The sequence below is a fragment of the Stigmatopora argus genome, chromosome 10 (genome assembly GCF_051989625.1).
Source record: "Stigmatopora argus isolate UIUO_Sarg chromosome 10, RoL_Sarg_1.0, whole genome shotgun sequence".
Lineage (NCBI taxonomy): Eukaryota > Metazoa > Chordata > Actinopteri > Syngnathiformes > Syngnathidae > Stigmatopora > Stigmatopora argus.
Window position 1 is genome coordinate 12,000,540 of NC_135396.1, and position 17,768 is coordinate 12,018,307.

Here is a 17,768-nt window from a genome sequence, read left to right on the forward strand (position 1 = left end):
TTTATTTTTCTACCTGATGAAATCTAATGAAAGCCCCCCCGAAGAAGTGAGTTTCAATGAGATAGAAATATACAATACAAAGAATTTCCAGATTTCCCATTCAATTGGAAACCCATTCTTTGTATTTTCTAAATGTACACCAGGTTTTATATTATTAATAAAAGCACACACACATTGTACTTGATTATATTTACAGACCAACACACTAAACAACCAATACCTGAACAATGGTCAGAGGTTTTTATTGTTTTCATTAAAAGAAGATAAAATATAAAATGGATATAAAGTTTAAACATGGATCAATTTATTCATATCATTTTTCATAACACGTAAATAATTCAGAACCTCTGAATATATACATTATAAAGGTTTGTGTGCCACTAAAAACCCATGTATCAAAATAGTTTGCTCAAATCCATGAGTTGAGAGAAAAATGCTTAATAGAGCCATAATGATTAAGTATTAAAGTCAGTGGACCTTAAAGTTTACGTGATGAGCTTCTTAATTACCATAGCTGGCAAAATTAGATCAAGAATTAGATAGCATGGGCAGTGCTTTAACTATACTGTTCAAATTATTTTTGAAACAATTCAGAGAAAAGAAATTAGTCACCACTAAGGCAACAACAGGGAACCGATACTATACCACACTCATGAGACTGGGAAATGATGATTTTGGATGGGAAATCCATGGATTGCAATGTGCTACACAAACAGGTTATGCAGTCACAATAGACAAATGTACAGCGATGGGGAAAAAAATGTTTTGGATTGTCACCATTCATGTGCGTATGCCCATGTCAACTTTTGCATGTCTTTTGAAACGCCACAAGAAATTGAAAAGGATCAGGAGTGAGTGAAAAATGCTTTTCACTGGAATTCTACACTCTGGCTGTGTTGTATTGCAAAGCGGTAGGGAGCCAGCGGTAATCATGCACACCCTGCTGGGTTTTTTCATCTCTGATCTCACTGCCTCCATGTTGAGTGCTGAATCTTGCACGCTAATACACGCAAGCAGTGTCGCACACATGAACACTTACTCTCAGTTGGTCTCCCAGGAGTGAGGCTCCCTCATCATTAGGCACCTTGGTAGAGCAATCATCACATTGCTGTCTCACATTTTCATTGAAAACCATTATGCCCCTACAATAAATGAGTTTAAAATGACAAGCCACAATTTGGCCACTTGAGTTTGATCTCTGATGTGAAGGTAATAAATTCATAATTTCTGTTTCTAGCTGAAAAAAGATAGATTGAAGGTATATGTAACATTTTCTCTTTTGCTTCTAATGTTGTTTCGCCCAATTGCTCTAGCAACTACAGATACATAAGTAAACACTCCAGAAATGTTAGTATTCGGGTTGTGCAGTGTATTCAAATGCAGGGACAGGAGGCAGAAGAGTAATTGCGACAACGGTTTATTGGCCAGGTTTTCATGGTGGGTAGACTTGCAGGCAAGCAGAAAAGTAGATGTGTAGACAAGCGAGGGAAAGGGCTCAAGGCACAGATGCAGGCACTCTAACAACAAAGTCTGCACGGATGCATTCTTGATAAAATGAGGATGGGGAGAAAATGTCGAGGTAGTCCACCAGACCTGGCTTGATGTGACTTTTTTCTTTTCCTTCTTCTACTTCTCTCTTACATATCTTATCTGACCGCATGTCCTTACACTTTCATATAATGCCAGGACTTACACAGAATGACCTGGAAACATCATGATAGACATAATAATCACATGACACAATGAATTGAGAAACCGATCTAAAACAAATCCTGGCCAAAATTAAGAAAAGAATAGTTTGCCCGTGTTTTCAGAACCACTATCTACAATCATATTTCATGTACTATTGAGAAGCAAATCGTCAAAATTAGTTTACAGTCTCTTTATATTAGTTAAATATGCAAATAAAAATGAGAAATCGTGAGGTAATACACAAATGGTATATGTTTGTCTTTCAGGGTTTTGCTTCAAAAGGATTACAGTTTTCTGAGAGAAATCAACATCTGGAATCCTTTTGTCATCATTGGAGTATACTCCTCCACACTTTCGGCAGCCATGAGCAATCTCATTGGAGCTTCTCGCATCCTCTATGCATTGGCTCGAGATGACTTGTTTGGTGCGTAGCACATTTCTTTTCTGGTTAAAAATATATCTACACTATCATTAAGAAAATACGTAGATTAAATATTACAACATCTGATGTTACCATTTTCAATAATGGTTAAAAATACAACCTGTGTGGATTCATATTTTCCCTATATTGATGGCAGAATGTGTTAACTGTAAAATCTGTACATCAGAAATACATTTTTCGATTTTTCGCCCTCAGGTAAAGTCTTGTCTCCTGCTAAGAAGACATCCTACAGTGGCAACCCCTGGGTCTCAGTTCTATTTTCCTGGTTCCTTGTTCAAGTAAGTGAAGAAAACTATGGAAGTATAACCCACTTATTGTTGTTACATTACCATTTGTGCATGTTCATGTCATTTGTTAGTTAAATGAGGCCAATTATTTTTGCTGGTGAAATGATTATGCATTAAATTTGTGAATAACAACACACTTAAAACAGTTGAAAAACATTTTTCATTTTTCAAAAGAGCTATGCCTTACACTACACTTGTTTTTGAAAAACGTTTTTTGATTGAAATAGCACATTACTTGTAATGCATTACACCCAACAATGATCAATGTTATTTTTATAAATCTGGATGCCAAAGAGGTAGTTAACAGACAAAGGTTTTCACTGTCAATAAATAAGTATTAAAGTATGCTGCTTGAGTTTGCTAAACATGTGGTCTTTTTGTTATGGATAGAAATTATGTCGGGTCCAAATGTAGATAGAGTACCCGCAAAAAACAACAACAACAAAACAAGATAATAGATTGATAGATTGACTGATATAATTTCTTTCACTCGATAGCAAAGCTTAAGGACCCAAACATAAACATCAGAATGAATGTTCTACCTATAATAAATGTAACGAATGGTAATTCATTGATGCTGATATTTTCCTTGGCTGTTTCCTTTGTCTTGTAAGTGGTTTGAAAAAGTCTGTATTGGTTGAAGAGGAGAACACTGGCAAAGAGGAGGGGCTAGTGATGGAGGAATAGACGGGAAAGCATTTGGCGTTTAAAGGCCTCACAAAGCCATCATCAGGCAGAGGGTTAGAGTTTATCTTGCGCTCTTTGTTTCTCTTTCTCTCTTTGTCCCCCTCTAGTCCTTTTGACCAACTCAACTGTCTGCAAAAAGATGGGGAGCAATTAGATGGAAATCGTTAGCTCCTCGGAAATCATTGACTCTCATCTTTCCGCTCTATACCATGACCATTCAAATGATACACTGATGACAAATGTGATTGTAATCCCGACTCTAACGCGTGTTCATTTTAGAATCGTAAGGAGCTCAGGACTTATTTTTTGGTCGTGCCATTTTCTTTTCTATAATTGTATGTATTCTGAATATACCATAACACAAGAGACTAGAGTAATTCAGGGTATGTAAGGAAGTATACTTTAAAATGCTCTTTGTGTGTAAGTAAACCTTACTGGACATTTTCAAAATATTATATTTAGATAATGAACATACCTAAATGAACAAAAAATATCATCGAGCATACTATGCTCCTGTAAATGATGTAGTCACAGATTTATGTATGTGCACTGAGTCAGAAGGCTACAATATTATGATGGAGTCTACTGACTTGACAGATGTCCAGATGCCATTGATATGTTTCACATGATATTAAGCCATAACAGGTCATTGTTGTTCACGGAGCACTGTATTTCAGCATGAGTGAATGAAAGGACAAAGTGTCTCACAAAATGGTCCAACAGTAACGAATAATTGCAGCTTTATGAGGATTGTCAAGCTCCAGATGAAGTGGACTAAGGTTCTAATTGTTACATCAAGAGCAAATGAATAAGATTTTTTGGCTAAAATGTCACATTTGTTGTGCCAAGCCATCATTGAAACCTGAACTAGAAACAAAATTACAAGTGTACCTGAGCTAAGGAGAAAAATAACTAGACTAGTGCGCAATGAGCCAAAGTGCTCTTTTCAAAGGAAAGTGAATTTTCCATTTCCTGATTGGACCCTCCCCCATTTATCGACCCTATGTGGACAGTATGTATGTACAATGCACGATAGAAAATATAGATAGAATACTCCCTCATACACATATGTAGTTTATAAGAGAGTGATTCCAGATCTCTCATTTACCCCAACTGCCTCAGGATGTACGTTAAAGTGGAATTTTGTTAAAAGGGGATGTTGAATATTATTTCAAAGGTACCTGTTGTTTAAGCATTGTTCACAGTTGCATCACTCTGTTTCAGGGTGTGCATACTAAGCAAGAAAGGCTTGATTCCATCTGCTCTATCAGGAGCATCATCCTGCCGAACATTCTGGGTCCTTTCGCTTAATGTATTAAAAAATAAATGTAATTATATCATAAGAATCTGATAGATGAAGTGTGCTTTGAACTACTAACTCCAAAGTAGAATTAGGAGGGAAGAATGGTGAATGAGTTGATGAACAACATCTAATCCCTACACACCCAATCACTCCAATGTGTTTTTAATGCGGATTGCATTTATGATTTTTGTTTTCCTCCAATGCCTTTTTGTCTCTAAACTTTTCATTTTCCGTACTGCTAATCTTCACATGGGTCGTGTGGGGTGCTGGAGCCTACCCCAGCACACCCTGAATTGGTGGTCAGTCAGAGGACAAGTAGACAGACAACCATTCATATGCACATTCATACCTAGGGGCAATTTAGAGTGTTCTATCAGCCTAGCACTCATGATTTTGGAATGTAGGAGCAAACCGGAGTACCCGGAAAAAAGACAATGCATAAGCCCATGCCCTACGCCTCCCGTAATATTTATTACGAAAACTCAGTTTTCTCTGACTATTTTTTTCTCCCCTCTCCTTATTGTTTTGCAGTTGGTTCTGTTTTCTGGGAAGCTCAACACCATTGCCAGTATTGTAACGATTTTCTTTCTCCTGGTGTACGCTGCGGTGGACTTGGCATGCCTCGCTTTGGAATGGGCCTCTGCACCCAATTTCAGGTACAACAACCTTCCAAACATGCATGCAACTCGAGTGTTATTATTTCCCACCACTTTCAACTATGCAGGTGCACCGTATACGTCTGCTACATTCTCAATGAGGTCACATGTTGATAATAAAGGCAATACATAAAACTCCATAATATATAATATTTTTTGGGCCGATTTTCCCTTTTTTTCCCTAATCACACTCCTTTTTCTTGTTCCCTTTTCTCTACGGGTACCATTGTTTATGTGTGAAAGGGGTGTCTGTATTCCAAATGGATGCTACTATGGCAACTGCGTACTAATTAAAAGACATAAACCTGGTCCCTGCTTATGGCCCCATATTGGAGGGGGACCAGCAATAAAACTGTTTGTGTTTGAGGGTGTGAGGAGTCAATTGGTTGCTCAAGTACTTGGGATTGGAAATGCTAAGAGATTTAAATGTATTATGTTTGTGTTTTGGTGTGTTGCTTGTATTCCTTGGACACTAGCAATGATCCTGATTTATAAAAGCTCCCTAAAGCTGTGTTCACACATAAGCACAGAGTCAGTGTGTCTTTTGCTCAATGATTACATTGTGACACTACTGGCATTTGGTATTTGAATCACTTTTTATGACTCATTTCCTGTTTCTGGTACCTGCTGCTGCCACTATCTGTTGTTATTACAGATGTGCATCTCTAAACGTAGTAACTGGGACTCCTTTCCTAAAGTCATACCTTGCCGGATTAAAACCTTCCTTCGGCTGAGAGATACATTCTAAACATGATAAGTGCAACTACTTTTAATTTGTCACACTGGAGAGAAGCTGTTTAGGCACAGTGCATCACTCCCTTGTTATGACATATCACCTCCGGTGTTGCATTTTGTATTATGGATTCCCATGCAGTAAAAGCTGGATATTAGTCTTGAAATTTATGAGGATACTTGGAGCCTTCAAGGCACGTATAACTTGAGCGCAGTTATATTCAAGATCCTAAAACACACAGTGTAGGCAAAAATTAAAACCTCTAAATACAGCAACAACAACAAGCTTGAGGAGTTTCTAGTATATTGTCACAAAAATATACTTGGCTTAATCTGGAAATAAAACATATCCAAATGTGTTACATTTTGCAGTGGTACCTTGATTTTTGAATTATTGCTTCAGTTGACCAAGCTTGTAATATTAACTTTATGTTTTTATTTACCAAACAGTAAATGTTTTTACATTGAAATGAATAAATGCCAATAATCAATTTTAGACCATTCTGCATTAAACATCACAGTTGTTTTAAGTTACAAAAAGAGTCACATTTAAATGTATGGCTAAATATGATCATTCAAGAATTGGATAATTCAAGAATTGGATAATTCAAGAATTGGATCGGTTCCCGTCGATTGATCAGTTGTTAGACTTGCAATAAATGATTCCTCTATACTAGCAGAAAGACCAGAAGTCAGCATGTCAGCATGTACCGCGCATCCTTGTAAGGGTTGCCGGGGTTGCTGGAGCATATCCCAGCGGCCTTCAGGCGAAAGGTTTAATACACCCTAGAGTGGTTGCCAGTCAGGCATAGGGCATACAGAGAGACAGACAACCATTCGCATGCCCAATAATACCACCACCAAGTGTGAATCAATCCCACGCTTGCCCGCACCCAAGTCAGGCGAGTGAACCCCTATACCATCAGGTGGTCAGTTTCTTTATGAAAAGGGAAAAAAGTAGCAGTTTATAGTCCGCAAAATACATTAATTGACTCCATGGGGCGATGGTTCCGTATTGAAATTAACAATTTATAGTTATGATAAAGTGCTACTGCTGATCTCCAAGTCAGCCACATGACTCCTACTGATTCCTACTGGTAGCGGTGTGATTGTGAATATGAATGGTCGTCAGTCTCTCAATCTGTGTGCCCTACAGCTGACTAGCAACCAGTTTTGGTTGTAGTCTGCCTTTCACCCGAAGTCAACTGGGATAGGCTCTGCCGACATCCGCAACCATTACGAGGATGCGCGGTACGATAGATTAATGAATGATCTCCCAGTTGTGTTGTCTGCTAGCCGGACAGTTTTTTCGTCTTTAGTTCTTTCACCCTTTTATACTCTGCTTCTTTTCAGGCTTTCTCCCACGTCTCTTTCTAGGCAAAAATAATTAAGTTATTTAGCACCGTATTACCCTGGAGAGCTGCTCTCTAATTAGCATAACTAATTTAGCAGAAATATTTCCCTTTCCCTTAAATTTGGCATTGTATTAGGGTGGGTTTGAAATTATGATGTAGCGGAAAAGATGTCCCCTTGTTTGTGTCTGTGTGGGTGTGTCTACTCAGGCATTAGAGAATGGGAACAAAAGGGGTGTAATTTAGAGAGTGGCTTTGTGTAAAGTCATGCTGGAGGTTTTTTTGGGGGGGGATAATCATCGATGTGTGAGTAAAACCGCCACACAGTAGTCAGTGTGTCTCTCATGGTTTGTGTGGGTGTGTATTTTTAGTGTTATCTATGAATGTTTGAGGCCTCTGTGTGCGGTACAGCTTTATCAGTACTGTTATCCTTCACCATTTTCGGCTTGAAAATTCGCGGCTACAGTTTTTTTTTAATATTGATTATCCAAATCAAGAATGTCAAAATTCCTGCTGAAACTTGCAAGCGTAAGACAGGAGATGAAAAATAGCGTAAGTCAGGGCACCGCTTCTTTTTCGGAATAAGACGCAACATTTTTACCAGAGAAAAATAATGACGTGCCAAATAATATAAAAGGACCTTTTCCTTTTTTGTTTGGATTGGGTTTCGCATCGGGCACATACTTTGTGCAGGAAGACTACTCCGAGTTTATTCCAGCTTTTGAATCACCCTTGAAAATGCCTCCTAAGCATCCTGTGGCATCTAAGGCATCCAATGAGCCTAAGAAAAAACGAGATATGATGACAGTGACCGAAAAACTGACATTGCTAGATATGCTAAAGAGGGGCAATAAGTATGCCTATGTTTCACGCCATTACGGCATAAACGAATCTACCATTTGTTATATCTAGAAAGAAATGAATTGAAAGGTTTATTGTCATTGTGTATAAATATTGTGATCAAATATTCTTTGCGTAGGTGCAACCAAAATGATCTAATTTTGTCCTAGTTTTAATGTAATTATTACGTGATTGAGGACAAACTGCCCAGTCTAGTATACTGTTTTAACTCCCTGATTGGATATGATACTCTGAGGCTATTTCTGTGGTGTCAGCAATGTGACATCTGCTGCTGAAGATGATTGCATAAAAGTACAAAATGTTGCTTATAATATAACAAAAAAGGGGGTGGATAGGATGCGCTTTTATCGTTATTACCTCCTCCCGCTAATTGAATGAAGAAGGGTTAAGGCTTGTGGTCGAGACTAAAAGCAAAGTTTGTGAGTAGGGATCCTCTCTAGAGCGTCAGAGGTTACAGGACTTATCTCAAGGATGCCCATACACAGTTTACATATTTTTTTATATCCGTTGATTCAATTTTGGAATGTTTGCGTGACAATTTTTGTTAAAAGTGCCAAGAATACCTTTTTCAGTGTATTTTAATTGGTCCCTTTTCCTTGCCTTTGCAAACAACTCGATTCTCATTAATGTAAGATCCAGTAAAGAAGGCAGACTCTTCACAACTAATAAGATGGCCTTAGATGGCTTTTTGGAAGCTATTGAAGATGGTCATCACCAGGGTGACAAAAAGTGACAAATGCAAGAGGCATGATTAAAATACTTTTGGAAGCCATAGCAATGAAGATGTATGATATATTTACATAGTGCTTAATTTATATATTGTGTGCTTGATACTTGGTGGCTCAGTTAATCAGCCACGAGGAAATGTCGAGGAACTTTCCCTGTTCGGTGGTGCAGATATTAGCTGTCGTGAAGGAAAAAGCAAATGAATAAGTATTTGCATAATAAGGCGCAATGTGATGTGACATCATCAATTTCAAATTTGCTGATTTGCAGAGCGATTTGACATACAAAATGAGTGCAAACAAATCACAAGCCACATCAATAACAAACTTCATGCTGGTCATACACTCATTTTGATCTATATTGTCCATGAAGCAGTGAAAAAAAATAGGAAAACCGGGTGAGGGTACGAGGGTTCGAAATCAAGTATCATCATAGCAGTTATATCTCTAAAAGGATTGAGATACCACTTTCTAGCCCTCTACTTTGTTTTACTAAGTATTTTTATTCTAATTGGTTTATTTTTTTAGGTTTTACAAGTTTAAAGTCATTGGAATTTGTGTTTAGCTTGCAATATTTTAGCTTTAGGCTACATAATGGTAAGATTTACATACACATTCATAGAATTTTTCAGGCAGATCTACAAAGGGACCCAGGTGACGTCACTTAGAACTTTTACAAGGGTACATGGGAGCACCAGTCCTCCAATCTAGAATTTATGGAACGCAGCTAGCACAAGACTTCCAAGTATCTTGATAACTGGTGCATGAGTCTTTTCTATGTCCATAGCAAATTATATAATCTCAAATTAAGTCAAATATTAAAACTTCTATGTATACTATACCAAGGTTATATGGATGTAAAGCATTTAATTCACCAGAATTAGGGTCATTTGGGGGACGAGGACTTGAAAACTAGATCTTAGAGCAAAAAAACTGTGAGCACCCCAGATTTTAGAGTATTCAAGTAGCCAACCAATATATATTGTATACACAGTAATCCCTCAAATATCGCCGTTGATGTAGACCAGACATGGCCGTGATAATCGAAAAAATATATATAATAAATAGCATAAAAACATCAAAGTAGTGAATCGCAATAAATGAAGATGCAATAATTGAGGGATTACTGTACTTCTGTATTTCAAATAATAATACAATTACAATGTAACACTGCCAGTATGTGATGAGGAAAAACTATTTTGATTGCACATTGTATTCAATCTGTGTAAAAGTCTTGATTTTATCTGCAAGCAGGTAAATGGATTAACGAATATAACTATAAGAGTGATTGAATAAAGGTAGATTTTACTTTGTGTTCTTCCTAGACCCACTTTTCGTTACTTCACCTGGCATACGTGTGTGTTGGGCATCGTGGGCTGTGCCGTCATGATGTTTCTCATCAACTCCATCTACGCCTCGGCTAGCATCGCCTTCATGTTGCTGCTGTTGCTGCTTATTCACTACCTCAGTCCGACCTCCAGCTGGGGGTACATCAGCCAGGCTCTCATTTTCCATCAGGTTTGAAACCAACACACAGCACTGCTTCGTCATTATTACTGCAGCTAAAATCTTCGCCCGTCAACTTAAAAGAAAAACAGTGTTCTTGCCAAGCAATCTCTTAAAAATGTTTATTGAGACACACAAACAGACTATTTCTTCCCCAAGCCAAGTGTATGCAGCTGAGAACAGCACACACCAATACTCTCCATATTCATACTCATAGGTTGTTGTGCAGCCATCCATCATTTTTATATCACACCTAACGGACACACACTGCATATTTTTCCCTCTATAAAGAGCTGCACTTGTACAGGCATACTAATACATTATTTTAGATCATAGTTCTCTATGTCCTCTACTATTGGCCTATTGCTTTCAAGGTGAGGGAGCTCTGTTGCCAACAACGTCTGTTGCCAAGGCGATTCAGGGCGGTTTGGCTCCTGAGCAGTTTGTCAAGAGGGTGAACATTATTACAACCACTCAACTTATTGCACTTTCTTTCCTCCCCCTCATCTCTTTGCTTTTTTCAACTTCACTAATGCCTCCCTTCCTGTCATACTCCTTTCTTTGATTTTTCTCTCAAATAGTAGTTCGACAATTGAAAAGATTACATATATATGTACAGTAGTAGAAGCTACATGTTTGCTTTTATATCACAGAGAATTCAACAGGTTAGCAGGGTTAGGATGGAAAATGAATTGATACCAAACAATTTCAGACTTTTTGCCCTTGTATGTTAAATATGATAATAGATGAAAGGGAAAGCCCACCTTTCTCAAGAAGAATATAAGAATGAAAATTAAATGTTGTCGCACACCACCTCTTGTATTTGGGTGCATATAATTGGAATGACTGCAGTCACATTTACATGACTGTTTTATGGATAAACCCATGAAAATATTTTTAGGTTTTGCATTGTAAAATGAATTCACATTTTAAATAGAACAAATAGCCTACATGAATGCATTGATCCCTTCAACTTCCCATATCTAACACATTGCATTGTTCTTTAGAAGGCTTGTGTTGCACTGCAACTTGCATAAATTTAACAGAATTCTAACATAATTTAACAGAACTACATAAGCTGCGGCTAAAAACTAAGGTTTAACAGGTGTCATTAAAACATATCGGTGACATGCTTCCCTCAAAATTTTCAAAGGATCAAAAGGTTCACTACAGCAGACTTCAAATATTTATCTCTCCTGAGATTACATAAATGGAAACAGCAGATGCTTAAACTATTAATAACTCTGTGTCTCTCATGTCTTCTTTTTTCATCCACGCAACTCCTAACAAAATTTTGCAAAATTGATTAATATGGCCATCTGCACACTTAAGGAACTTTACTACTAACTGCAAAGGATTTCCATTTCTTCTGCAAATGCCACTTATTTTTTTCATCCTGTCTCCATTTTTTTCAAGTTACATGAACAGCTAATTAGAGAGGTATGTAGCTGTCTTCTAATCACGGTAAATGTGCGGAAAAATTGTAACAGTGAGTGTCAGCTGGATACTGTTGTAGCAAAGAATGGAAACCAAAGTGTTCACAACAAAAACACCCCCCAAAGATAACAAGCCGCTGACATCAGTGTTACGGGAAGACAGGACCAAAAAGGCAACCTGATGCTGATGATATCAAGTAAAGAAATATATATAGAGAGAATATAAGAATGGAGAAAGGATGAGTAATTGCAAATGGAGTGATGGATGAGACTAAAGAGACAGAAATGATGATAGCCTGATGGATGGGAAGACGGAAGAAAATGGGAAGATTAAGAAGACAGATGATGAGATGAGTGGAGGCAGTTGTTCTCTACCACTGAGACTATTGTTCGTTATTTTCTGATAAAACCACAAAATGCTTCATTAGAATTGATGTTATTGTATTAGGATTGAAAATGGCTTCATCCTAAATTGGCTAAACAAGCAGGAATTCGACAAGATTCCTCATATCTGAAATGTTTTGTACTGGTCATCGTCCGCACTTCTTTCATTCACTAGAATTTCCAACACATTCTTTTTAGCTCATCAAAAGCCTACACTGAAGCATGTTTTGTAGAAGAATACCCCTGATAGACTTTCTTCTAACTAAGAAGTAATTACCATATCAAGGAATGTGCAATTGAAATACTTTTCCCCCTACCCAATCACTTTATTTATTTATTCATTTTAAATGACTTTAATTAAGAGGATGAGAGCATGGCTGTGAATAATTTGTAGTTAACTGTTTTGATCCGAGGTTGCCATGAATTTTTGCATGGATGTAGCTTAACTTCTCTTGGCTGACACACTTAAAGACACCAAAAGCAAACAAAATCAAGAAATCCAAAAAAAACTCATTTGCTGACTCGATCCAAATAGTAGAGTTCAATTTTCCTTCAAAAATTGGCAGACAAAATTGTGTTGAAGTTCCAAGCAAATTTTAGATTATCTATTGGTTGACATTGAATTTTGGACATGATTCATACATTTTAAATGGTTAAATGGTATACATGTAAAATTCTGTCCAAGTGCGGCCTCATTTTAAGAGCCAATCCATTAGCTTTGTGATAGCCAAAAGGGAAATCACTCCAGAAAAGTAATGGTGCAGTGAAAGTACAATGTTCATAAAGCAAATGGACATGGGGGTAATTCAAACTCACTATGCAGTGTCAAGGTGTTCTTTGGCAAAACACTTAATGTCTTACTGCCTCCCCTAAGCAGGTGATTACATCTTCTTGTGACTATGTGACATCATTTTTGACCTGCTTCAGCCATCTTGGCCAGGACTCTTTAAAAAGGTTCTCATACACATCTAATTATACAGGACTTTTACGTACATAAAACAGACATAGTAGAAATCGAAGTTAGGCTCTTATTAAAGTGGACATCTCTCCCATCTCATCTCATTTTCTGAACCACTTTATCCTCATCAGGGTCGTAGGGGTGCTGGAGCCAATCCCAGCTGTAAAGTGGACATTAATATTCTTTTTTGGTAGGAGTAATTATGCTGTATAATGGGTGCACATCTGTGAAGGCAAAATTAATCCTGAAAGGTGCATTCAGGTTATGGAGTAACGTATTCATTATTCTGCTTTCCAAACAATAACATCTCTGCTCATTTCAACGAGCCACATTGTGTGAGAGTACTAGACTGACCTGCCAGCAGTACAGACCCATCTCCCACTGGAAAGTTGGTGCACATAATATACACGTCAACAGAGAACCAGACTGTTGAGCAAAGTTTTAGATGCAAGAATGGGAAATAATCCCTCCTTCAAAGCTGCCGTTCCATGTTCTCTGTTCACAAATGCTTAAGTGTTGCTAATAGGAAATGTGATGTAACACAATGGTAAACCTAACTCTCTCAGCTTTTTGACTTCTGTTTAACGCATCAAATTTGAAGCACATCCCCCAAAAGAAAAAAAAATACTAGGCTTATCACCTTTAACATTGGTTGTATTTTCTTTTTTAATGTGTTAAAAAACAAAAGTTATATATATATATATATATATATATATGTGTATGTGTATATGTATATGTGTATATGTATATGTGTATATGTATATATGTATATGTATATATGTATATGTATATGTATATGTATATATATATATGTATATGTGTATATATATATGTATACGTATACATATATGTATATATACATGTGTGTATATATATATATATATATATATATATATATATATATATATATATATATATATATATATATATATATATATATATATATATACATATATATATATACATAGAAAATCATTTGTATTTCACTTTTATTTTGTCCTGTTTAATTCCAGGTGCGCAAGTATTTACTGATGCTGGATGTGAGGAAGGATCATGTCAAGTTCTGGCGACCTCAAATTCTGCTGATGGTATCCAACCCTCGCAGCAGTGTAGGCCTCATCACCTTTATTAACGATATTAAGAAGAGTGGACTCTACGTTCTGGGGCATGTCCAACTTGGAGATCTCCGTAAGAATATTATTATGGCATTCTGTTCAAATGTAATTATTGTATTTCGGAGTCTGTGCAGGTCTTCAAATTTAATAGAAAATCACAAGACAAACAGTTTCATATTTAATTAACAACTGTTTCTTCCACCTCATGAATATGTGGGCATAGTCTCAGTACGCATCTAAGGATACAGATTTTACAGCTTTAATGAATATTTGTGCGTAGGCTCGTTTTTAACAGGATTTTATTTTTGGTTGTCCATCTACTATATTTATTCCATGATATTAAAAAGGCTTTTTTCATATGGGACAGCGGACTGGCCCTGAATTAATAGTATGTAATCAAAGTTGCCTGGTTTTCTGAGGGTCGCGAGAGCACAATAGTGGGAATGATATTTTCATTAGCAGATGAAGAGTTCTTGTCTAATTTGAGCAGATACTTGGTCTTGAGATTTATGAGGTTGTTATTCTCACACACATGTGCACACACATACAGATGGCACTGAAGAGGGTTATGTTGTAAAGAATGTGTAGCACCCACATTATTTTCAGGCATTTCATGCTTCTGAGCCAATAGATGTGGGCTGTGGAGGATTCGGTATTGATACTCTCTGTTTTACTGATGACTAATGCATATGTTTGTCCTTTCCCACCCTGATTTAGACACATTGCCCTCTGACCCTCTACAATCCCAGTATGCCTCTTGGTTATCCTTGGTGGACCATCTCAATATTAAGGCTTTCGTCAACTTAACACTGGCTGATTCGGTGCGTCATGGGATCCAACACCTTCTCTTCATCTCTGGACTAGGTTTGTGTTACCATTGATACAAACGGAATCATTTTAGTATGCACACTTTACACATTCCAACACTTGCAAAAGAACAATTTGCTTTAACAAGACATGTCTTGAATGCTTTTTGAACAATTCCGAGTCATTTATTACTTGTATTTATAATGCCAGATTTTTTTTATTTTTTTTATGTGCAGCTGGAGATTGTGATAAACTGTCTGTGGTTATACACTGTGTATTGTGATAAGTATTAGATAATGCATTTGAACAGGATGAGGCTTAAGCAGCAATTTAGCTTGATTTAGTCGTGCTGTGGGGCAGAAAATTCTGGTATTTCAATTAGAATTGTCAAATGGACTGATTCCTTCTGATGAAACTGGGCTCTCTTCATACTCCTTTCCATTTTTTTTCCTCAATCGTCGATGACAAAAGTGTCAATTCCCGGAAGGATAAGAAAATGTGGAAGCTTTGGACCTCTCCAATGGAATTGAATCACTGACCCCCAGCAACTGACTGTGCTCACTTCAATGATTCAGACAACTGTGTTCATTTCTCCTCCAATCTCTGAAACTATCCAGGCAGGTACTTTCCCAGCACGGCCAAAAGGCATTGTGTGAAAGGACATTAGGAAGTAGACTTTGGGGACAGTGAAGTTGGGATTACAGCAGGGGGTTTCCCATTTTTCAAAGAAGATTGGTGTGTTCTATTCAAGTGTACTGGACAGGAGGATCCATCGGGAAGTTAACCTCAAATTCAGGAACATTGGCTCATCTCTATACCCTTAGTAGAGCCCTTGAGGGCCATGGGAGTTCACTCAACCAGTCTACATGTGTTTTGTGAACTTGGAAAAGGCATTCAACCAGGGGAAGGCATCTTGTGGGGTGTACTTGCAGATTGTATATATAATGGGGTATATTATTGAATTAAATTAGCAGTTTGCTACTTGTACAAGCAGCCTCACTATGTAGAAATGTCTCGGAGTTGCATTGTGCGATGGCTTTTCTTTGTTTTGAAACGACTCATTGTGTCTCACTGACTCTTTGTATTACATTATAGGTGGGATGCGTCCCAACACCCTTGTCCTGGGATTTTACGATGACAGCCCCCCCAAAGACACGCTGTCCACAAGTCAGTCCACAGTTGTTTCATGTCCATCGCTGGATTTTGAGAAGCAGCCAACTTCATTCCACTTTGCTACTCTTCGGTCGAGTAGCGGGACTCCAAATGATGACGAAATGTATGATGGGAAGGGTTTAGGCCCTCAGGAATACGTAGCAATCATTGCGGATGCCATCAAGATGCTTAAGAACGTGGTGTTGGCCCGTTATTTTAACAGTTTTGACCGAGCACAAACTCTGTCAGCAGCCTTCCCATCTCCAGGAAAGGCTTTGGTGTATGTCGACGTCTGGCCAGTCAACCTATTGCGTCCGGACAGCACGAGCTACGTGGATACCTGCTCTCTGTTCTTGTTGCAGCTAGCTTGCATTCTCAATATGGTCCGATCCTGGCGCAAAGCTACTCTCCGTCTTTTCCTTTGCGTAGAGGAAGGCAGGAGTGTGAGGGGCTTGGAGGAAAAGCTACGGCAGCTGTTAAAAGAGCTAAGAATTAAAGCTCAAATTTACCCTGTTCCCTGGGACCAGCAGGTGGCGCTACACTGGCAGCGCCAAAGTGAATGGGAAAATAGGCAATCATCACAGTCCGTTGATATCAACAAGGAAGAAAAGAAGCTGAGGAAAGACGAGGAGGAAGATGAAGATGATTACGTCAACAGCTTCCCGAGCAACACTACGCGATTGTCTGATGACTACCTGTCAGCTGTAAATCAGCTGATCCTAGACCAAGCCAGGTCCCCGCCTGCTGTGCGCTTCCTGTACTTGCCCCGCCCCCCGGCTGACACCCGTCGCTACAATTCTTACTTGCACCAGCTGGAGCTGCTGACCCACGGCCTGGGCCCCACCTTGCTCATTCATGGGGTGACACCTGTCATCACCACTGATATCTGAGCACTCAACTTCCTGGCTCATCCACTGAGCCCTTTCATGCGATGCATATTAATCACGGCTGCTGAAAATTCCTCTCTCTAGTTTACTTCTCATTCAACAGTTGACTGGTTAAGTAGCCTTTGAAATCTGAACAACAACTTCTCATCAAAATATAACCAAACCATATGTTACATTTTATTTTTGACTTCCTGAACACTCTAAGGACCTGTCAGTGGGTAACCTGTAGTATGTGGCTCAAAGGATGTACTTTGTCATGATCTGAAAAGAATATAGCTGTCTTAAAATGTTTTAGATGCAGGTGAAAAAGCATGGTCAGAATTTTCAATCAGAAGTGGATGCCATAATAATTATAAAAGTAATAATATAAAGTGAATGGGAAAAGAGGCAATCATCACAGTCCACTGATGTCAACACGGAAGAAAAGAAGCTGGGGAAAGACAACGAGGAAGATGAAGATGATTACGGACAAAGTACATCCGGGCTAAATTAAACAGTAGAGAAACAATGGATTTATCATGAGTACAAAAGTGGGACTGAAAAGTGCTGTATCCTCTCATCAAGGTGAGAAGCCCACCCCTTTTCCTCACATTATTATATCCCACCCTAGTGAGAAGTTTCCACAGTCTGAGCAGAATTGAATGTGTCCTCTGGCTTCCCTTGTGGCCTCATTTTAACTCTCCGTTTTTAGAGAGGGGTAAAGATAGGTCATCCTTCAATTTTCATAAAAATGATAATTCCATACGCTTCCAGATCAAAAAGTACTGCACGTGTTAGCTACCTAAT

At 38.2% G+C, this 17,768-nt stretch overlaps 1 protein-coding gene across 1 annotated transcript in view; it reads left to right on the top strand.

Annotated features, from left to right (window-relative positions):
- The window catches only part of LOC144083934 (solute carrier family 12 member 9), a 30,048-nt gene extending 12,859 nt beyond the window's left edge, over positions 1-17,189 (top strand). The window contains exons 7-13 of the mRNA XM_077612140.1: positions 1,959-2,116; positions 2,330-2,412; positions 4,943-5,067; positions 10,063-10,255; positions 14,035-14,209; positions 14,854-15,000; positions 16,039-17,189. Of these exons, the coding sequence (XP_077468266.1) occupies positions 1,959-2,116; positions 2,330-2,412; positions 4,943-5,067; positions 10,063-10,255; positions 14,035-14,209; positions 14,854-15,000; positions 16,039-16,985 (1,828 nt within the window). The 3' untranslated portion in view covers positions 16,986-17,189. The remainder of the gene's footprint in view (positions 1-1,958; positions 2,117-2,329; positions 2,413-4,942; positions 5,068-10,062; positions 10,256-14,034; positions 14,210-14,853; positions 15,001-16,038) is intronic.
- Positions 17,190-17,768: the final 579 nt, after the last annotated feature.